The 21,084-nt window shown below is 37.5% G+C and overlaps 1 protein-coding gene across 3 annotated transcripts in view; it reads right to left on the bottom strand.

Annotated features, from left to right (window-relative positions):
* The window catches only part of CPED1 (cadherin like and PC-esterase domain containing 1), a 268,942-nt gene that overhangs the window by 43,677 nt on the left and 204,181 nt on the right, over positions 1 to 21,084 (bottom strand). For all 3 annotated transcript variants that reach the window (XM_030308305.1, XM_030308304.1, XM_030308306.1), the window contains one exon: positions 844 to 961. In XM_030308305.1, the coding sequence (XP_030164165.1) occupies positions 844 to 961 (118 nt within the window). The remainder of the gene's footprint in view (positions 1 to 843; positions 962 to 21,084) is intronic.

Raw genomic sequence — 21,084 nt, 5'->3', positions numbered from 1 at the left:
GAGGCCAGATGGGCAAGCAGGAATCTCAGAGAAGATGCTCCCTGTTCCTCTTATCTTTTTGGAGGCATTTTTGGTCCCCACCTTTGGATTGACCCCACTAGACTCCACTGAAAGAAAAGTGCTGGGGAAGGAGAGAAACAGGGAAAGTGGATAGTGGCACCAAGGTGTCTCATTCCGGGTCTGTTCTAGAATCAGGCAGGATTCAACACTATAATTCCAATTTGACATTATGATTTTCCTGCTTCTATTAATGCTCAATATATGGGAGACATGAGAGATCATTCTCAAGGATTTTTTTTTTTTATATAATCAAAGGAAACGAAACTTGTTTCCTTAAGACAGTTCTTTGGCTGACATAGTCTATGTACTCTGTAGAAATTATAGTACTAAGTGAACTGATAGTGTGAACAAGTCAGATTCCCTGTCCTCGTGCAGCTCACAATCTGGGAAGACTGACACCAAAGAATTAATTACATACTTAGCATTTAAATAATTGTGGAAACTCTCATGGAAGAAAAGCATGGAGTACTATGAAAATGTATAATAAAGAAACAAATCAGAGGCTGAAGAAAGGCCTTCTGGCACAAGTGACTTTTTGGCTGATATCTGTAGATGAATATGGATTCACAAGGCAAAGAGCAGAGGGTGAAGAGAAAAGCATTTGATTAACTGAAATATTTCACATATTAAAATAATGCATTAATTACATGTGTTACAGTTCATACTAATGAAAAAGTTGTGTAGTACCTTGATTTTTTTTGTATAAGGATAGTTCAAATAAGCATACACTCATCTATATCAAATAATTTTTTTAAGAGAAGTGACACCCAATGTAATAGTCACCTTTTGTGTCCCCAGATGGACAGATCTTTAGTTCAGGCTGTGAAATGGCTTCAATGTAGTCAGAGGAAATAGGCTGTAATCCACAGGCTTCTTCTGGGTGAATCAGCAAACCACAATCCTGCATTAAAATGATAGATAGAAATTAGCTGCAGTGAACATGACAGATAGAATAAGATTTTTTTTGTGCCAAATAAACTTTATAGATAAAAAGGAGCAACTGCTTACCCTTCTCACGGTCTTGGGTTGTCAGAAGTTGTTTGTGCTAGAAGTAGCTACTTGCATTGAGGGATAAATATAAATTCCAATGGCAATTCAATCTTTATTTTAGCATTGACATTCATTGTTGCATTAATACTGTTACCGATATTATTACTGCTCTGCCAGTTTTTAAAGAAATGGATGCAAGTTTTACTTTAAAAACATACCTGTGTGTTGTTGATTCATTAAAAATATACTGTATTAGAAGACCATATATCAAGTGAATAAAAAGCCATTAATGTGAAAAAGTGGGAAATATTTGAGGAGAATTAACAGACAAATTCCATTTCAATTCACATTTATTAAGGACCCATGATATGTCAGAAATGGAGTCAAATACATATATTTTTTTCAAAACATGTTCATGTATTTATAAAAATAGGTAGCATCTCACTGCAGTGAGTATCATTGTAGAGGCATGATATGTACAAAGCAATTCATTCTCTAGTCTGACATGTGCAGTGGAGAGCAGCAGTTTGGCTCTCTGAAATCTCTCTTCAACTCTCCCCTGTACTGGCAGGTTAGAATACTCTCATTTTCACTTAGCTTTTCCTTCTTTCCTTCCTTCCTTCCTTCCTTCCTTCCTTCCTTCCTTCCTTCCTTCCTCTCTTTTTCCCTTCCTCCCTTCTTCCTTTCTTCCTTCCTTCCTTCCTCTCTTTTTCCCTTCCTCCCTTCTTCCTTCTTTCCTTCATTCCTTCCTTCCTTCCTCTCTTTTTCCCTTCCTTCCTTCCTTCCTTCCTTCCTTCCTTCCTTCCTTCCTTCCTCTTTTTCCCTTCCTCCCTTCTTCTTTTCCTTCCTTCCTTCCTTCTTTCCTTCCTTCCTTCCTCTTTTTCCCTTCCTCCCTTCTTCCTTTCTTCCTTCCTTCCTCTCTTTTTCCCTTCCTCCCTTCTTCCTTCTTTCCTTCATTCCTTCCTTCCTTCCTCTTTTTCCCTTCTTCCTTCCTTCCTTCCTTCCTTCCTTCCTTCCTTCCTTCCTTCCTTCCTCTTTTTCCCTTCCTCCCTTCTTCTTTTCCTTCCTTCCTTCCTTCTTTCCTTCCTTCCTTCCTTTTTCCCTTCCTCCCTTCTTTCCTTCCTTCCTTCCTACCTTCCTTCCTTCCTTCCTTTTTCCCTTCCTCCCTTCTTTCCTTCCTTCCTTCCTTCCTTCCTTCCTTCCTTCCTTCCTTCCTCTTTTTCCCTTCCTCCCTTCTTCCCTTCCTTCCTTCCTCCCTTTACCCTTCCTCCCTTCTTTCCTCCCTTCCCCCCCCTTCTCTCTGTCTCATGCACACACGTGCTCTCTTTTTATTGAGGTAAAATTGATATATAACATTATATGTGTTTCAAGCGTGGAACATTACAATTCAACGTGTGTACACACTACAAAGTGATCTCCTAGCTTATTCTCACAAGGTATTGGGACCTGTACCTTGCCTGTGTCCCTCCATCCTCCTTCACCTGATTCCACTGCCTCCCTTTTCATCAGGCTCTCACAGTCTATCATGTTTTGGGGCAGGTAAAAATGCTATTCTTTCTATCGGGAATGCTTTCCCTCTCATTTTTCCTGGAGAGCGTCTTTTTGTGTTTTAAGTCTCAGCAAAGCCTTCTTTTTTTTTTTTTTTTTTTAATTTTTTTTTTCAACGTTTATTTATTTTTGGGACAGAGAGAGACAGAGCATGAATGGGGGAGGGGCAGAGAGAGAGGGAGACACAGAATCGGAAACAGGCTCCAGGCTCCGAGCCATCAGCCCAGAGCCCGACGCGGGGCTCGAACTCCCGGACCGCGAGATCGTGACCTGGCTGAAGTCTGACGCTTAACCGACTGCGCCACCCAGGCGCCCCTCAGCAAAGCCTTCTTGAAACTCTAGCATGATTATGTAGCCCCTCCCTAGTCCATGTCACCTCCGCTTGTTTCCTTCATGCCCTTCACCATTTGGCGATAACTTGTTATTTGTGTCTTTTCCACCAGACTGAATACTACATGAGAGCAAATAATTATTTCACTCACACATATACCCAGTCCCTACCATATAGTAGGCAAATATTTATTGGATGCATAAATGGTTAGGCTCAATTGTCTCTCACTTCATATCATAAATTCTCGGTAATGGAGAGAAATAATGAATGGGTTTGCCCTCCTCTTTGCTCTGTAACTGTCTCTAAGGAGCAATTTCTAGTCACCATCCCTCACCCTTTCACATAGCCTCACACCCAACTTAGATTTCCACATCTCACATGAGAAGGTTCAGGATAGTAAGGAACAAAAGGAACGAGGGTGATGTACAGACTTCTTAAAATCTTGATTCAGTACACATATTTCCATTTTTAAATTAATGACTGAAACTGGAATTTAGAATACTGATTAAAGATTAGGAAGTGATTTGTGTTAAAGTGCTCCTTACAAAAATCAATTAAATTGACACAAAGTTAATAAATGTTGTGAGGAGTTTTTGTCTGAATAAACATCTATGTACAATATGTATGAGTGTGTGTGTGTGTGTGTGTGTGTGTGTGATATCCATCTATACATTTATTTTTGGTGCAGGTTGGACCTTTTTTTAAGGCTAGAAAAATGACATTAAGCATTTGCGGAATTGCAAAAAATGTTTACATCAAACATTAGAGAAGACAATGAGAAATATCATTATACACTGTTGATGGGATTGCAAATTAGTTCAGCTACTTTTGGAGGAAAGTTTATACTAAAATAAAAAAAATCACAGACTCCATAGCCTTGATATCAGACTTCTCAGAGTCTACTCTAGAGAAAGCCTTATGTAATGCATAAGGATAGACCAAAATGAACGAACCAATATAGAGAGATTTCTAAGACACATGATTGAGAAAACAACTCAAGAAATGCTTCGTTACAGAACAACATATGCCATGCGAAACACACCATGGACATGCCACCAAGGCGCCTAAACTCAGGTAATTCAGACTGAGATGCTGTGTTCAATGTTTTAATAAAAAGATACCTTTCAGTGCATATATATATTTATGTGTATAGATATAGATAGATGATGATGATCATGATAGATAGGTAGGTAATAGATACATAGATAGTAGATTGATTCATGCAAATAATGTTGAGACATTTCTAAAACTCTGGATTTAGATAAACTTTTGCCTGAAGATTAGTTTGTTTGGGGTCTTTCTGGTGTACGTATGTGTGTGTGTGTTTATGGACAAATCCTAATATTCACACGGGGGGCATTAGAAAGTCCAGACCACAGCTGACAGAGTCCCAGCTACTCTCTGTTGAAGCCCAACATGTAATTGACATGGATCCATCACTGAGAAAAATGTACTGTTACATGTGCTGATCTGTGGGGGGCCCAGCTCAGTCACTGAATTAGTGGGTGTGGGCTATTTGGGGTGAGTTAGTCATGGGAGCTTTTCTGAGGTAACATCTGAACTGAATAACGGGAAAATCAGGGAATGAGAACTATGAGAAGAAATGTCATGTCAAAGGCCATAAGATAAGGCAGGAAAAGGATTTATCTGACATCTTAAGTAAAAAAAGAAAGTCATTTTTAAGGAACTCATATGCTGACAATCTACATTTTAATGATGAAATCACAGAATCTTTCTTGAGATGGCATCTCCCAGCTTGTCTACTACAAACTCCTACTCAGAGGAAGAACAATTAATTCATAACATGGTCATAAGCATTTTTGAATACATCTTCAAAATGGAAAAGTATTAATACCTAGAACGTGCAAAGTGCCATGCTGAGAATGCAAATCCCTGACCTCACGTGGCACAGTCTAGCTCATTGTCAGAAGTGTCTTCCTAATCCTGCACTGAAATCTACATCTTATTTGTTCTAATTATCTTCATAGATGCAGCTTAAAAAAAGTTTAATAATACAGAAGCATGTTCTGACTTCAAAGCTTCTGAAACAAATGGACGGCAATAGAGTATGGTAATCTTTTATTTATTTTTTTTATTTAAAACAAAAAAATATTTTTTAATCTTTATTTACCTTTGAGAGAGAGAGAGACAGAGTGCTAGCGGGGGAGGAACAGAGAGAGAGGCATATACACACAGAATCCAAGGCAGGCTCTAGGCTCTGAGCTGTCATCACAGAGTCCAATGTGGGGCTCGAACCCTCTAACTGCGAGATTATGACCTGAGCCAAAGTTGGATGCCCAACTGACTGAGCCACCCAGGTGCCCTGAGCATGGTAATCTTTTAAACTGTTCAGTCGGTTAAGCATCCGACTTTGACTCAAGTCATGATCTCATGGTTCCTGGGTTCCAGCCCTGCGTCAGGCTCTGTGCTGATAGCTTGGAACCTGGAATCTGCTTCATGGATTCTGTGTCTCCCTCTCTCTCTCTGCCCCTCCGCCCCCTCATACTCTGTCTCTCTCTCTCTCTGTCTCTCTCTCTCATAGAAATAAATAAAACATTAAATTTCTTTAATAAAATAAAATGAAATGTTTAGTGTTTGCACTTTCTGAATACCCAGGATCCCACGTATGAGCCTATGATAATAGAATAAATATAATGTAGAACACAGAAAAGCAGAGTGGGAGGCAGACTGAGGGACCACTCCCAGACTGAGTGAACTTTGGCCTGTTTTTGTGTCTGAATTGCTACCTGGCATGGTGCTATTTCTGCCTCAGATGGACGCTCCCATCAGCTACTGTTCTGTGACAGTTGGTAGGATCAGACATGTTGGTTCTAACTAAACAGCCATGACTCTAGGAAATTATTTTTCTTTAAGTTAATTTATTTATTTTTGAGAGAGAGTGGAGAAGGGGAAGAGAGGGGGAAAGAAAGAATCCCAAACAGGCTGTGCACTGTCAGTGCAGAGCCCAATGCAGGGCTTGAACTCACAGACCATGAGATCATGACCTGAACCAAAACCAAGAGTTGGATGCTTAACCACCTGAGTCACACAAGCGCCCCCTACTCTAGTAAATTCTAAGCACGGGAATCAAAGTAATATTGCAAAGGATAGATATAGCAGAGGTTAGGAGAGGGAGAGCAGATTTTAAGGTAAATTGAACTTAGTCATATTCTCCTTTCTGAGGTTTAGGTCAAAGAATATTCTATTGTATTCTGTGTTTCCTTTTTTATTTCTCCTTAGCAGTTAATCTTTGTTTGCAGTTCATAAATCTTAACCCTTTAGGTTAAAGTCTTCACTATTTTGGAAAGCCAAAGCAGCCTGCTGACGTGGACATTATTCATTTTCTGGCTGTAGCCAAACAATGTGACTCTTAAGGTTGAATGAGACAAGCATATGGCTAAATACAGACCTGAGTCTGGAAACAGAGTTGAGGGAGTAAGGAGAAGAAAAATGGTATCTGTGTAACTGGGTGGGCTCTGTGCACAGTTTATGAACTAAGAGAATAGTGGCATACATTGGAAAGAGCACCACTGTGTTAAGGGATCATACTTTCAAATTTTGGTTCCAGCTTTGCCATGAACTGGCTGTATGACATTGAGTAGGTCACTTGATCTAGTTTTCTCAACATAAAATGAGGAAGGGTGGAAGAAAAAGAGGGTGGGAATTGCATTAAATGATCTCTTAAGTACGGCAGCAGACAAATGTTAGGTGCCTACAGAATACCCATTCTCCTTTCCTCCTTTCTAACAAAAGACCTTTGTTTTCTTGTGCAGAACAACCTATCTAGCATTAAGAAGAAGAAGAAGAAGAAGAAGAGAAGAAGAAGAAAGAGGAGGAAAAGAAGTTCTATTTCTCAGTCTTCTTTGTAGCTAGACATAGCCATGCAACACGATTCTGGTCAAAATAAGTAAATAAATAAAATTAGTAAGTGAATGTGGAAATTGGCTATGAATTTCTAGAAGTTTTGCTTCCCTGATATAAGCTTTGCCTCCTTGATGCTATACATTTTTGGTCACCCTGTTTCTTTTTTTTTTTTTTTTTTTTAATTTTTTTTTCAACGTTTTTATTTATTTTTGGGACAGAGAGAGACAGAGCATGAACGGGGGAGGGGCAGAGAGAGGGAGACACAGAATCGGAAACAGGCTCCAGGCTCCGAGCCATCAGCCCAGAGCCTGACGCGGGGCTCGAACTCCCGGACCGCGAGATCGTGACCTGGCTGAAGTCGGACGCTTAACCGACTGCGCCACCCAGGCGCCCCAAGTCACCCTGTTTCTTGATTCTGCTTGGAATGCAGAAGTGAGCCTGAAGGGGGAGCAGCCATGCTGTGACCATGAGACGGCCATAAGCAGAAATTTGAAAGAGCCCAGGGCATAGATGAGGCTACAGAGATGCAGTGCCAACTTTGGGCTGTCCTCTGTGCTTCTTGCTGTGGAAGAGAAACAAACTCATACTTGGTGAAACCACTGTGGAGATAGAATATGCAGCCAAACTTCTCTTTTCCTCTGTCTGTGAAACCTATTCTTCTCGGGCCATATGGATCTTTTTGAGTACTGCCTTAGCTATTAAAAGTGCTTACCCCTACCAGTAACAAAATTTAAACTATCTTGAAAGAAAAAAACTCATTAGCATCTCTCCTTTCTTTCTTCACTGGGGTGATTAGTAATTTGTTCAGGCTCAGGCATATTCAGGAAAATGAATGACAGCTCTTTTGGTCTTAAGTGTCATCCCTTGGAGCCTCAGAGTCTAGATACACAAAAAAGGTGGTATTTAGCAGAGTTGCTTAAAATGGCCTTAACCCCAGAGAGCTCCACATTTAGAGTACATCATTTTGCTGGAGATTTCGCAAATTCCTTACTGGGTTGTCATAGCTCTCACTAGAATCCAATGAGATAATTATCAGGGATTTCCTTGTTCAAACATGTGTAGAGTATATATGTTTAGTATATAATTTTAAAATTTTACTAACTTTTTATGAAATGTTGTAGCAACTAACAGAAGAATCTTAAGGTGCCCTTGGTTTTACCCCCTACTTATCCATGAATCCATGATCACTATTTCTTGTTACCAATTTTTCTGGAAACCTATTTAATTCCTTAAAAACATGTTTAGCCATAAAGGAATTTGTGGTGTTTCTCATTTTTGATGTGATATTACCATATTTTTAGAGGCATGGACTATTTGATCTGGTAGGTATTTTTAAATCTTACTTGCTTTTCTGGCCCCATGGAATCACCCTTTTAAGATGAAACAATTATCTCCTTCTCCTACTAAATAATGAAAAATGCCCATCTAAATTTAAAAATATACATTCAGTCTCTAAGAAATCCACACCTTCCAAGGTACCCATTTCTTCCTCTCCTCCTGGACCGCTGCTTTTTCCTGTAAGTCAGTAGTGACTTCTCAAACCTGGCAATCCTGGTACAGTTCCTAGGGAGGCAGGGCCCCCTCTATATCAAGACTGGTCTTTCTGACAAGAAATTAGGTTCCTAAAGGATCCTAAAATTTGTCTGGAACAACAAAAGACCCCAAATAGTCAAAGCGATTTTGAGAAAGAACAAAGCTAGAGTTTCCTGATTTCAAACTATATTGCAAGCTATAGTAGTCAAAATAGTATAGTACTAGCCCCAAATCCAAACACATAGATCAATAGAATATAACAGAATAAGAGCCCCCAAGCCCCATTTATATATGGCCAATTAATCTATGACATAGGAGGCAAAAATATACAATGGGGAAAAGACAGTCTCTTCAATAAATGGTGCTGGGAAAACCAGAAAGATACATGCAAAAGAATAAAACTGGAGAACTATCTTACCCCATATATAAAAATAAATTTAAAGTGAATTAAAGAATTGAATGTAAGATGTAAGATGTGAAAGATTGAATGTAAGATGTAAGATCATAAAACTCTTAGAAGAATACATAGGTAAAAACTCTATGACCCTGGTTTTAGCAATATTTTTTTTTGGACCATTCTCCTTACACAAGGGTAACAAAAGCTGAAATAAACAAAAGGGATTATATCAAACTAAGAAGCTTTTGCACAGTGAAGAAAACCATCAATGAAACAAAAAAGCAACCTATTGAATGGGAGAAGATATGTGCAAATCATATATCCAATAAGGGACTAGTATAAAAAATATATGAAGAACTCACATAACTTAATGTAAAAAAATTCACAAATAACCCAGTTAAAAAATGGGCAGAGGACTTGAATGAACGTTTTTCCAAAGAAGACATATAGATGGCCAAAAGGCACACAAAAAGATCGCAACATCACTAATCATCAGTGAAACGCAAATGAAAACTACAATGAAATATCACCTCACACCTGTCAGGTTGGCTATTATCAAAAAGACAAAAAATAACAAGTGTTGGCAAGGATGTCAAGAAATGGGAACCCTTGAACACTGTTGGTGGGAATGTAAACTGGTGTGGCCGCTATTGAAAACACTATTGAGTTTCCTCAAAAAAATTAAAAATAGAGCTATCATAAATTCCAGCAATTCCACTTCTGTATATTTGTCCAAAGAAAATGAAAATACCAATCCAAAAAGATACATGCACCGCTATGTTCATTGTGGTATTATTTACAACAGCTGAGATATGGAAGAAACCTAAGTGTCCATTGATAGAAGAATGGATAAAGAAGAACTGATATGTATGTATGTGTGTATATACGTATATTTATAATTTTATATAAATTATATAAATATGTAATAGAATATTACTCAGCCATAACAAAGAAGGAGCTCTCACCTTTTTCAACTCCATGGATGGAGCTAGAGTGCACTGTGCTAAGTGAAATAAGTCGGAGAAAGACAAATACCATATGATTTCACTTATATGTAGAATCTAAAAACCAAAACAAATGAACAAATGAGACAAAGCAGAAACAGACTGATAGCTACGGGAAACAAATCTTTGGGGGACTTGCAAAATAGGTGAAGGGGGTTAAGAGGTACAAATTTTCAGTTATGAAATAAATGTCATGAAGATGTAATGTATGCTGGGGAATATAGTAAATGATATTGTAATGACTTTGTAAGGTGACAGATAGTAACTAGACTTATCATGAGGATCATTTTGTAGTGTGTAAGAATATTGCACCACTATGGTATACACCTGGAACTAATAAGATACTTACATTTTCATTTAAAAAGAAAGAAAGAAATGAGGTTCCTGAGGAGCTAATTTCACTATCTTGTTCCAAAAGCAAAGAATTTTTTTTTATCTTCACATTGTCTCTAAATTGAACAACTGCTTTCCTTGTGTTGTAGTCAGCAAGCTATAAAATACTGAATAGTTCTTATGTGATTCACATTATTAGATACCTAATGAACATTCATAGAAAATTAGCTGAGGTATATATTAGCAATAAATAATTACAGCATAATCCACCTGAAATCATTGTTTACATACCACATTGATCCTAAAACTGAACTTTTTCATTAAGAAAAGAGTGCAATGCCTATAAATTCATATGAAAGGAGACTTATATCCTTAATGGGAGGCATTTTGAAAATATCTTGCAAATATAATTATTCTGCTAAGACTTTATCCTACAGGTATACTTTATAAAGTCTGCAAGGGAATTTATTAGAGTGCTTTGTATAGTAACAGAAACTTGACACAGCTCAAGCATCCATCAATAGGGAACTAGTTAAATAACATCCATGTAATGGAATATTTTGTAATTCTTAGAAAAAAAGGATACAGAGTAAAGATATGGAGCAGTACAAAAGAAATTTTATTAAGAGCAATAAATCAGCTTGCAGGACATTATGTATACCATTTACTTATTTAAGTTTACTTATTTAAGTAAAAGAAAATGCTAAATATTGTATTTGCCTGACTGTGCCTATGTATTGCTGGAATGATGCACAGATGCCTCTGAACAGTGGCTCTACTGGAGATTAAGAACAGTAGGCCAGAGATGAAGAAGCAGAAATGAACTTCTTCCTTATGTTTTTCAAGATTTTGCCATTAGTATGGCTCATGATTATATTTTTAAAAATATCTATTTAAGTGAAGAAAATAATATTTAAATTTTTTAATGTTTATTTTTGAGACACACACACACACAGAGCATAAATAGGGGACAAGAAGAGAGTGGGAGACACAGAATTTGAAACAGGCCTCAGGCTCTGAGCTGTCAGCACAGAGCCCGACATGGGGGTCCAACTCAAGAACTGTGAGGTCATAACCTGAGCTGAAGTCGGACACCCAACCCAGGAGCCCCAAGAAAATAATATTTAAAATGGAAAAGTAAAAGAATAGAAAATCAGAAAAGCCCTGATAGTTCCTTTAAAGGTATACTACTTTTCTGTGCCATGACAAACTGCATGGCTTAGAATGACAGAAATGCATTGTCCCACATTCTGGAGACCAGAAGTTTGAAATCAAGATGTCGGCACGTGTGGTTCCTTCTGAGGGCTGTGAGGGACGAGGGACCCACTCAGTCACTTAATACTGACCTGGGTTCACAGCGTTTGTAGTTTATCAGTGGAAACATCATCAAAAGGGAATCGATGGAGTAAATGCTCCAGGTAGAAAGATGAGCAGCTGCCACATTCGGGAACTGAGTGAAAACATTGGCCATTCAAGTTCAGAGAGGACGGTGTTCGAGGGCCAAGATAGGAAGTGGGTAGAAATCAGTAAAATTATTCTGGAATCATGATTTTCATCCTTGTCACATTCTAATGACACAAATGCAGAATTGTGACAATGAATTAAGCTTCTTCAGTGTTTAAAACTTCTTATGGGATAAGGCTGTAAGCTCTATCCCCTTACAAAACTTATAAAACTTGCTACTGAGATGTTCTTTTAAGAAACAGCGTACAATTGAGGTTCCTGGGTGGCTCAGTCAGTTAAGCTTCCAACTTCAGCTCAGGTCATGATCTCACAGTTCATGAGTTCAAGTCTTGTGTCTGGTTCAGAGCCTGAAGTCTGCTTCAGATTCTATGTCTCTGTCTCTCTCTAACCCTCCCCCACTCTCACTCTCTCTTTCTCTCAAAAATAAATAAACATTAAAAAAAATTTTTTTTAAATTTTAAAAAAAGAAACACCATACAATTAAATATTTTTATTGAGGAGCAGGAGACACTTTGACTTTTATTTACAGTTTGTTCTAATAAAATATTTGCAGTGAATAAACTACCTATGCAATTGCCTTAGTTTGAAGTTTAATGCAAATGAGTAACTATACTTTGTGCAGGAGGGATGGCTAATAACATTGCTTTAAAAATTGGGACACTATATGCTAACTAATTTGGATGTAAATTTTAAAAAAATGCAATTAAAATTAGCCTAAAAAAATTGGTACTTTTCAATGCTTGATGTTCCTGTTTTAATGAGAGTTTATAAATAGGTTTTTAATTTTAACGGCTTTTAAGGAATAATGGAACTTGGTGTTGGGTAGCAGAATTATAAACGCAGCTTGACTTGCTATTTGTGTTTGGAATTCATAGTCTTACATGTAACTGATTAGGACCCATGTAATAATGAGCCATCGATAGGATAAAACAGTTGTGTGTTTCTTTCCTTAAATATCAGCTGAAAGTGGCCATATATTATACTACCTGAAACTATTAAGCTGGTCCCCAGTGAACTCAGGAAAAGGGGAAATTGCAACAAATTATAAACAGATGAATTAGTTCTACTCAATTAAATTTATTAATATGACATCAATATTTGGAATACTTCTATATATTTCTCATGCATTCCACATCCCTGAACTAATATGCAATTTTCTCTCTTTTAACCTAGATGGCCTCTCACTTAGCTAGGACGGAGCCAGCGTGATCCTGCTTGCTGCAGTCCATTCTGAGAGGCACCCTGTATTCTCAGTTTTAAAATGCATATGAACGTCTGGGTCCATGGAATGGGGTCTGGAAATCTAGTGAGACGGAGCCTGTGAGGAGACGGATGCTTCCCACTTCCGGTGAGCTGGGAACCCTAAGGAAAGCAGCCTTTGTTGTGGTCTTTCAGCACTGCTGGTTTGGGTTGCAGATGGAATCCAGAGGGTAGATGTGAATGCAAATGAAAAGAAAGAATGAATTTATAGGTTTCGATATTTGAAAAAGTTCAGTTCTTTTTGATTTGTGAACAAAGGAGTGTGGAATTGGAACTGAATGTGTGACCATAGGCTCTCTCGTGTTTGGAAGCATCTGGATCAGTTTGAGAAGTGACAGAGTAACAACAGTCATAGCAACTAGAAAAGGTTGTTTCCTATTTCGAAGGAGCAAACCTATTATCTGTAGACGGAAGCAGAAATAGTAGTGCTTGGAAAGAGGCAGGAGGCTACAGAGATATTTTATTTTATTTTATTTTATTTTTTCTTGTACTTTTTTTTTTTTTGTGAAATTTATTGACAAATTGGTTTCCATACAACACCCAGTGCTCATCCCAAAATACAGAGATATTTTAAAGGACAACTTTTCATTGTTGTTTACTTACCAATAACGGTGACACCAAATATAACAACATTTGCCACATATTAAGTAGCAGTCAGGCATTCCCAGGAAATACTGATCACTCATGGTGAGTATAACTGCTGATGAGTTTCAGCAGGGACAGTCCCACTTGTCAATAGCCCACTAATAAAGTACATGGAGTTGTGATCCTTAAAAATGTAGCTTTGGTAGGGAATCATCTGTGTGAGTGGCACAAATAGAGTAGAATATTTTATTTTTAGCATTTATTCATTTTTTGAGAGGCAGGAAGAGACAGTATGAGCAGGGAAAGGACAGAGAGAGAAGGAGGCACAGATTCCAAAGCAGGCTCCAGGCTCTGAGCTGTCAGCATAGAGCCTGATGCTCTATGAACCATGAGATCATGACCTGAGCCGAAGTCGGATGCTCAACCGACTGAGCCACCCAGGCGCCCCATAGAGTTGAATATTTAAAAAAAAGTTTGGGGCACCACTCGGGCACTTCCTGCCTACATTCATCTTGGTGACTGTTACACAAACACACCTATACCTACACACACCCATACATGCACATGCAGGTGCGCACACATGATGATCCTTAGAATTGTGGAATTTTGAAATTTTAAGGGAACTTATGCCAAGTGACATGTGAAATATGCTAAAAAAGAATGATCTCATTACATGTCTTAAGTTATAAATTCCACCTCTTTTGAGGCTTTAATAGTAATTATTTAGCATTAAGAGTATTTTTAAAGATCACCCACTGATCAGCATCCTATACATCCACAGTTAAGCTCAAAGCATGCTAAATGTGGCTACATTCTGTTCAGAAGAAAATGTGAATGCATTTAACACCAAACATCCAAGCTACTATGACGTTGTAAGATCAAAAGTTAATATTAATTTTTAGTGTAAACATATCCCAACAATGCAAGTATTAGGCAGTTATGAAAATAATGGTTCTATAACAGGACAGTCTTTTCTATGTGTAATTTTATATGTTTATACATGCTAATCAAACTTTTAAAAATAATCTAAAATACTCCAGGAGAAATCTAAAGGTCGCTCCCTTAAGTCATTACTACACAGAGAAAAATGTAACTTCAAGTGGAGAAGCCCAGCCAACACCATCCTCATTAAGTGATTAAGAGAAACACATCACTTCTGCAGAATTTTTGCCACAAACATATACATTCACTTAATGAGAGAAAACATCAACACAATTCCAAATTGAGAGCCACCCTACCAAATAACTGACCTGCATTTCCCAAAAGTGTCAAAGTCATGAAAAACAAGGAGAGACTATGGAACTGCCCCAGATTTGAGAAGACTAAGAAACATGATGACTAAAAGCAATTTGGGATTCTGGAATGGAAAAAAAAAAAACAACAAAAAAAAAACCAAAAAAAACCCATTATTGGAAAAACTAATGAAATTCATATAAGGTGTTTGGTTAAGTAAAGATATTATACCAATATTAATTTTTTAGTATTTTTTTAAAGTTTTATATATCTTCAGAGAGAGAAAGAGTCCCAAGCAGGCTCCACGCTGTCAGTGCAGAGCCTGACGTTAGGCTTGATCCCACGAACTGTGAGATCATGACCCGACCTGATCAGGAGTCAGATGCTTAACTGAGCCACCACATGCCTTAATTTCTTAGTGTTGATAGTATTGATAAAGTACCATGGTCATGTGGAATGTTAATATTAGGGGAAGCTAAATGAAGAGGATTTGGGAACTTTCTGTAACTGTAAAATTAATTTTACAAGTCAAAAGATAGTCTAACACAATTCGATAGTCATATTTTAGGGTTTTCTTGAAGGGCAAAAATATATTAACAGTAGAAGAATGTTCTAACCACTAAAAAGCTTTTAAACAGTTTTATTGGAGTGCCATACAGCAGAGCAATGACATATGGCAGTGTGCTATTGGCATCCATGGATATCCCATGGCAGAAATTGTAATCTACAAGCATTGTGCTCTTAAAAAATGGGGGAACTGTGGGAGGACAGTCTACAAGCTAAAGAAGAGCTGAGATACACCTACTGTATTTATGGACTAACTTTGGGGGAGGCACCAATCTCCTGGTGAGTTGGCAAGAAGAAAGGGAAATACTCTTTAGAGAGAACCTGGGTTATGCCAAGCACAAGGATGGGCACTTCATATACACGAATGCATTGAATCTTTACAACTGTTTGAACATTCATTCAGCAGATGAGGAAATGAAGATTTGTAGAATGTGGGGAAGCTTTTCTGAAGTCAAACAGTTTAATAAGTAGAGTAGGTAGAGTTTGAATCCTGGGTCTAAGTTTCAACCCATGCTTTCTAGACTGAAAAAAACAAAACAAAACAAAACAAAACAAAACACCCAAAATAAAACAAAACACACCATGCTAAGAAATGAAGATCATGTTTATGAAACATTTCCAGACCAATTAACTCTTCATCAGAGAAGAGTCTTTTCTCATGGCTACAGATGGCATCTCTAAACATAACCAGCTGCACTTTAAAATGCTTACGTTTGGTCAAAAGTGGGACCAAGCAAGAATGTGAGTGATTCAGGTCAAATCTATTCTCTCCAATGGAAAAAAAAAAAGCCTCAAAGCACCTTTCCAGCTCATGCTTGGTCACTCAAATATTTTTTAGTTTTGAATAACAGCACATTAGGAAGTCACTTATTAACTAAAGACTTAAAATTAATTCCCATGGCAGACAATAAACAGTTATTTACATATTATGGCCTATCATCAAGGAAAATATCTGTTTTAATATGATTTTCAAAATCATCAGGACTCCTATGTCATGTGTTTTTAGTTCTCCAAAGAAGTTTATGGTTTATGACATTTATTCGCTTTTTTTTTTCAACTGATTCCTTTAGCAGACATTTGTTCAGCATGTACATGAGCTAGCCACAGCCACTGCCCTCCTGGAGTTCTGGTAGAGAAAACAGATATGTAAACACACAATTGTGGTGGAAAGTGCTAAATGCTGTAATGAAGATTGTTCAGGACATAGTGTTGGCACAATGAATGTGATCAACTCTGCTTTGCAAAGGAGATTACAACTTGAAATACACTGGTGTTCACCAGGCAGATGGGGGCTGATGGAAACCATGGAGGCGGGGGCGGGGGGGGCAAAGCAGTTGATTCTCTGCAGTTCCAAGGCCTACAAAGGAGCGAGCACCCTTTGTATCTGAGGGCTAACTGCACTCTGATTTATAAATTGCCAATTTTTCTTCCCTGCTGTGACTATTATTAGCTTGGGATTCAGTCTTTAGCCATAAAATACACAAGACAATGTAGAACACACTGAACATGGATTTTGACTACTTGTGTTTGGGGACCGTGTAAATCATATGATGGCAGCTACAAAACTCTAAAGCAGTTTGTTCACAATGTAACCCAGCCATATCGGTTCAGGCTTGGATATTGCCAGTTATCAGCAAGTTTGCCCAGTGAGAAGCTGGCATTTTCCTGTGGAAAATGTGCTATCTTCCTTGGCATGCAAGGCAGAATTAAGTGTTGCCCATTCTAATGGAGGAAATCAGGACTCCAGGATCCCAGTTACAAGAGAAGGTGTCCTGGGGAAATTTTAAGATATGAGATTGTCATTTAGCCTGTCTTAAATTCCCCATGGGTTTTAAATTAGCTCATTATTTCCTGAGCTTGAATGCTTAGCTGTGATTTGATCATTACTGATAAGCGGTTGTCACAACTCACTGTGTGGGATGAAGTGACTCTTTCATTTGAAGCCAACTCTGGAGAGTGAGACCTTATAGATCGCATATCTCTGAGTCCCTACAACTTTAGCCTCAAAGGCTCCTGTTATGTATCTTGCCTCAGGTTTCCTCTCTCCACTCAGTTAAAACCACTGGGTCTTCTCTCCTTGGCCACACACTCAGGGGACTTGTCTCCTACCACTGCTTCTCAATAATCCACAACCACATGGCATTTCAAGCTGATTGCCAGAATATGTCACTTCTCTGCATTAGTCCACAGCTGTTCTGGGATCCTGCTGTCACCAATCAGATATGCTTGCTCGGCCCAGCAGAGCCAAGTTATAGCTAACATTGCTTTAAAGTCAGAGGCCTGGCTTTGTTCTAGAACTCTGCAGTTGTTACCCTGCTCAGATATGATATTTTGTTGCTCCTTGGTGTTTTATCTCTAAAAGGCCAACTGTGTCTTAAGGCTCCACCGTATTGGCTAACTTTGACAGGTCAAAACCAAAACGGACATAGCATTAGACAATATTAATTCCCACTGAGTCCCCCTTCCCTATGCCAAGTGTTTCTTGTAATTGGAGCTGGGTATATAACTGAACCGTTTAACAGCTAAGGCTGATAATTGGGGAAAAAAATAGTATCTAAGAGGATAAATTGCTCAATAGATGGACCATTATTATTTTTTTTATCATTCCCTGTGGTGTTTTAAAGTTTCAAAATCCTATTTTAATTGTACTTTAAATTTTTTATTGAAGTAAAAATGATGTAAAAATTAATTCAAAGAAGGACTGTGTGTTCCCCAAAGTGTGTTCCATGAAATATCATTTTTATTTTTATTTTTTGGAAGTCAGTATGTAGGTGCTAAGTCAAAAAAGAGTGGTGTACCCAACCAAACTTTGGCAAAAAAATGTCAAGTAGATTTTGCCTGTGCTTGCTGTCAGTGGTAAGGCATTCTAGCAACAAATTTTTATAATTTAATAAAGCTGTTTCTTTAAAAATGGTTAACAAGTTGTCATTGTTTATACTGGAGATAATTCAGCTATCTCAGTGAGTTTTAATTTCCGGAGGAGGAAGTCATTTTTGATGAAATCTTTTTGACTATCTATTAAAGAACTTATGACCAGGGGAATTTTTACCCACTTAGCTTCTCTGATGACTAGTTTGTGTTGAAAACACTGAACCAAGAAATCACGTGGGATCATTTGTTCTATCATGTGGTCATGAGCGAAAAACTCATATGTGGCAGCTAAGATCAAAACAAAAGAAAATATCACAAAGCTATATGGAAACAATTGACATCCATTTACTATTCTTTTTAAAATTATAAACAAAAGAAATATTCTGTGATGACAGACATCTGTCTGGCATAACTAAGAAATCATTCCTGGATGATTTCTTGAGTTCTTGAATTAACTGCAAGCTTTCCTGTTTCAGTAAGTCTCCAATTATGGACATGATAGGATTCATATTCTGTGAATACACCAATTTCTTTGTTAATTTATAGCAATTCTCCTGGATGTCAATAACAAAAGTCATTATGCAGATGGTATGCTATGCTATTAAATTTATTTTTTTAATGAGATTCCTTTTCTGAAAAATATTAATCATATTTCATATGCTACATAAGATGCTGTCCATTATTACGCCCCAGAAATTGGTTTATATACTGTGGAGTTCTCCTATGAAATTCACATGAGTGCAAAGCATGGGAAACAGAGTTGTTGAGGCCAGTGTAGCACATAAGAGAATAGAAGGGTCTGGATCTAACTTAATCAATAGTACGGCAGGTAAGGGTGGGGGCTCTTGTGTCAGATTGCTGAAATTTCTGATTTCAGCTCCATTGCTCACTGTCTTTGTGACCCTGGGCAAATTAAATCCTTAGTTGCTTTAGTTTCCTCTCCTGTGAAAGCCTTCCTCGTAAGACTGCTCAGAGGATTAAATAAATGAATACATGTAATGAATGCAGAACCATGCATGATCACAAGAAGGGCTCAACAAATGTGGTTATGATTAAAATTAAATATTGTGCACCAAAAGCCACATTATGCACATCATGCAACATATCTATGCATTAGTATTAGCTCTATTAATAGACATTCTAAACAAATAGCACTTGTAGAGTAATTTGTCTGGTGGAACGTTTCCTTTGAGGTGGGTCAACATTTTCAAGGCTTTTCCCCCCTTGGGAAAGTTTCTTACACACATAGGAGGAAAATTTGTTTTTATTTGCAGCTAAGTTTTATGGAAAGTCAAGATATGAAAGTATATAAATGTCATTTTTATTTAGGTTGAAAACAAAAACAATTTATTACCTGTAATGAGAATTAAACATGCACACACTTTTCTCACATTTTAAGAACAATTTTGTAAGTATTGTGAATCAATAAAAATCAGAAAGTGACTTGATATTGTTGAGCAGTAAGTATTAAATGGTAAAAGTGGACCACAAATTAGAAAAAACAATTATTGATGAAATTTTGTGTGATTTGATATACATAAGAATATGTATCCAAAGATTGTCCCTTTGTGAGTAGAATAGGAGAAAAACAAAGCAGTGTCTTAAAAACCTGCTTTAGGGGGGTGCGGCTGTGAGGAGAAATGAATGAGCAGAGTGCAGAGGACTTTTAGGACAGTGAAAATACAATGTCAGATATTGTAATGATGGACACATGTCATGATACATGTCTCTGAATCCATAGAATGTACAATGCCAAGAGTGACCTGGAATGCATTTTGAGGATGGACTTTGGGTGACTGACTCATCAGCATAGGTTTGTCATTGGCTTAAAAAAAAATACCATTCTGGTGAGTAATGTTGATACAATTTTATTGTAAACCTAAAACCGCTCTAAAAAAATCAAGTATTTTTTGAAAAAGCTGCTATAAAATCAGAACTAGAGGCAGGATGAAGCTTATAGGGAACAGAAAGGAAAGTAAATACAGCCCAGTTATAATACATGTGAGCAGCCGAGAGCTAACTGACAGCCAACGATGCACAGATGGACAAAGTCAAAGTTGTGTCAAAAGGTTGAGATAATTTCCTTGGGATAAGTTTTTCAGAGCCGCATCATTCTCAAAAGTAAGGGTTACTCTTTTTCTCTCTCACAGCCACGCATAGGAATTAAATGTATTCATTTAAAAAATGCAAATAAGTTATGTAAATATCACTTTATTACCCATTTAATTCTCAATGACAAGTGATACATTATACAAAATAAGAAATAATCAATTTGGAAAAAAAAAAGCTGCTTTAGAAGTCCACATATAATACTGAATCATACTGGTTTCGGTAAGTACACATGTAAGTTAGTAATAGTTACATGCTTGAGAATTAAGAAATTGTTGTCATCCTTCTTAACCCCTTTAAAATCACCCAATACATGTTAACATATTTTATTCTCAGTGAATTTAAATAGCAATATCTATGTGGCTAAATGAGTCCTTTCTAATGATGTTAAAAATGACTGCAGGCATTTCTGTATTAAGGAAATAAAATGCAATATAAATAAAAATAATTAAAGTTAAGTAAAAAGCTTCAAACTTCAAATATGGCTTATCGGAGAACACCTATGTATTTTTAAAAAATAGAGGACTGATAGGGTTGGAAGTCAGTCGATGCTTTCCAAAGCTATGCCTACCACAAGAGGACATTATCTAACATTGCTGAAGAAGTCATTTGGAGTTCTTTCTTATGACGTTGTATAAATGGTATTAAGGTAAATATTGAGGGAGACTATAACCTCCAATTTATTTTCATTTATAGCCAAGAGAACATTCCATCATTCATTTCTTCCAGGATCATTTACTTTGCTCTCATCCTGTGAAGGGAAGACCCAGGTCAACGGGATGAAATAGCCCCAGTGTTGAAGGAGCCTGGTGTTAAAAGGGGGAGACCAATTTGAAGGATGAGTAGAAAGAGAAGAGGAAACCCATGTCTTCAAGAAAAGGTAATAAATGTGCAAAAGCTAGCAATTAGAAAGAAGGGTGTATTTTAAGAACATC

Source organism: Lynx canadensis, chromosome A2, assembly GCF_007474595.2.
Source record: "Lynx canadensis isolate LIC74 chromosome A2, mLynCan4.pri.v2, whole genome shotgun sequence".
NCBI lineage: Eukaryota > Metazoa > Chordata > Mammalia > Carnivora > Felidae > Lynx > Lynx canadensis.
Note: the sequence above shows the minus strand (reverse complement) of the source record. Positions and strands in the feature narration are given on the sequence as shown.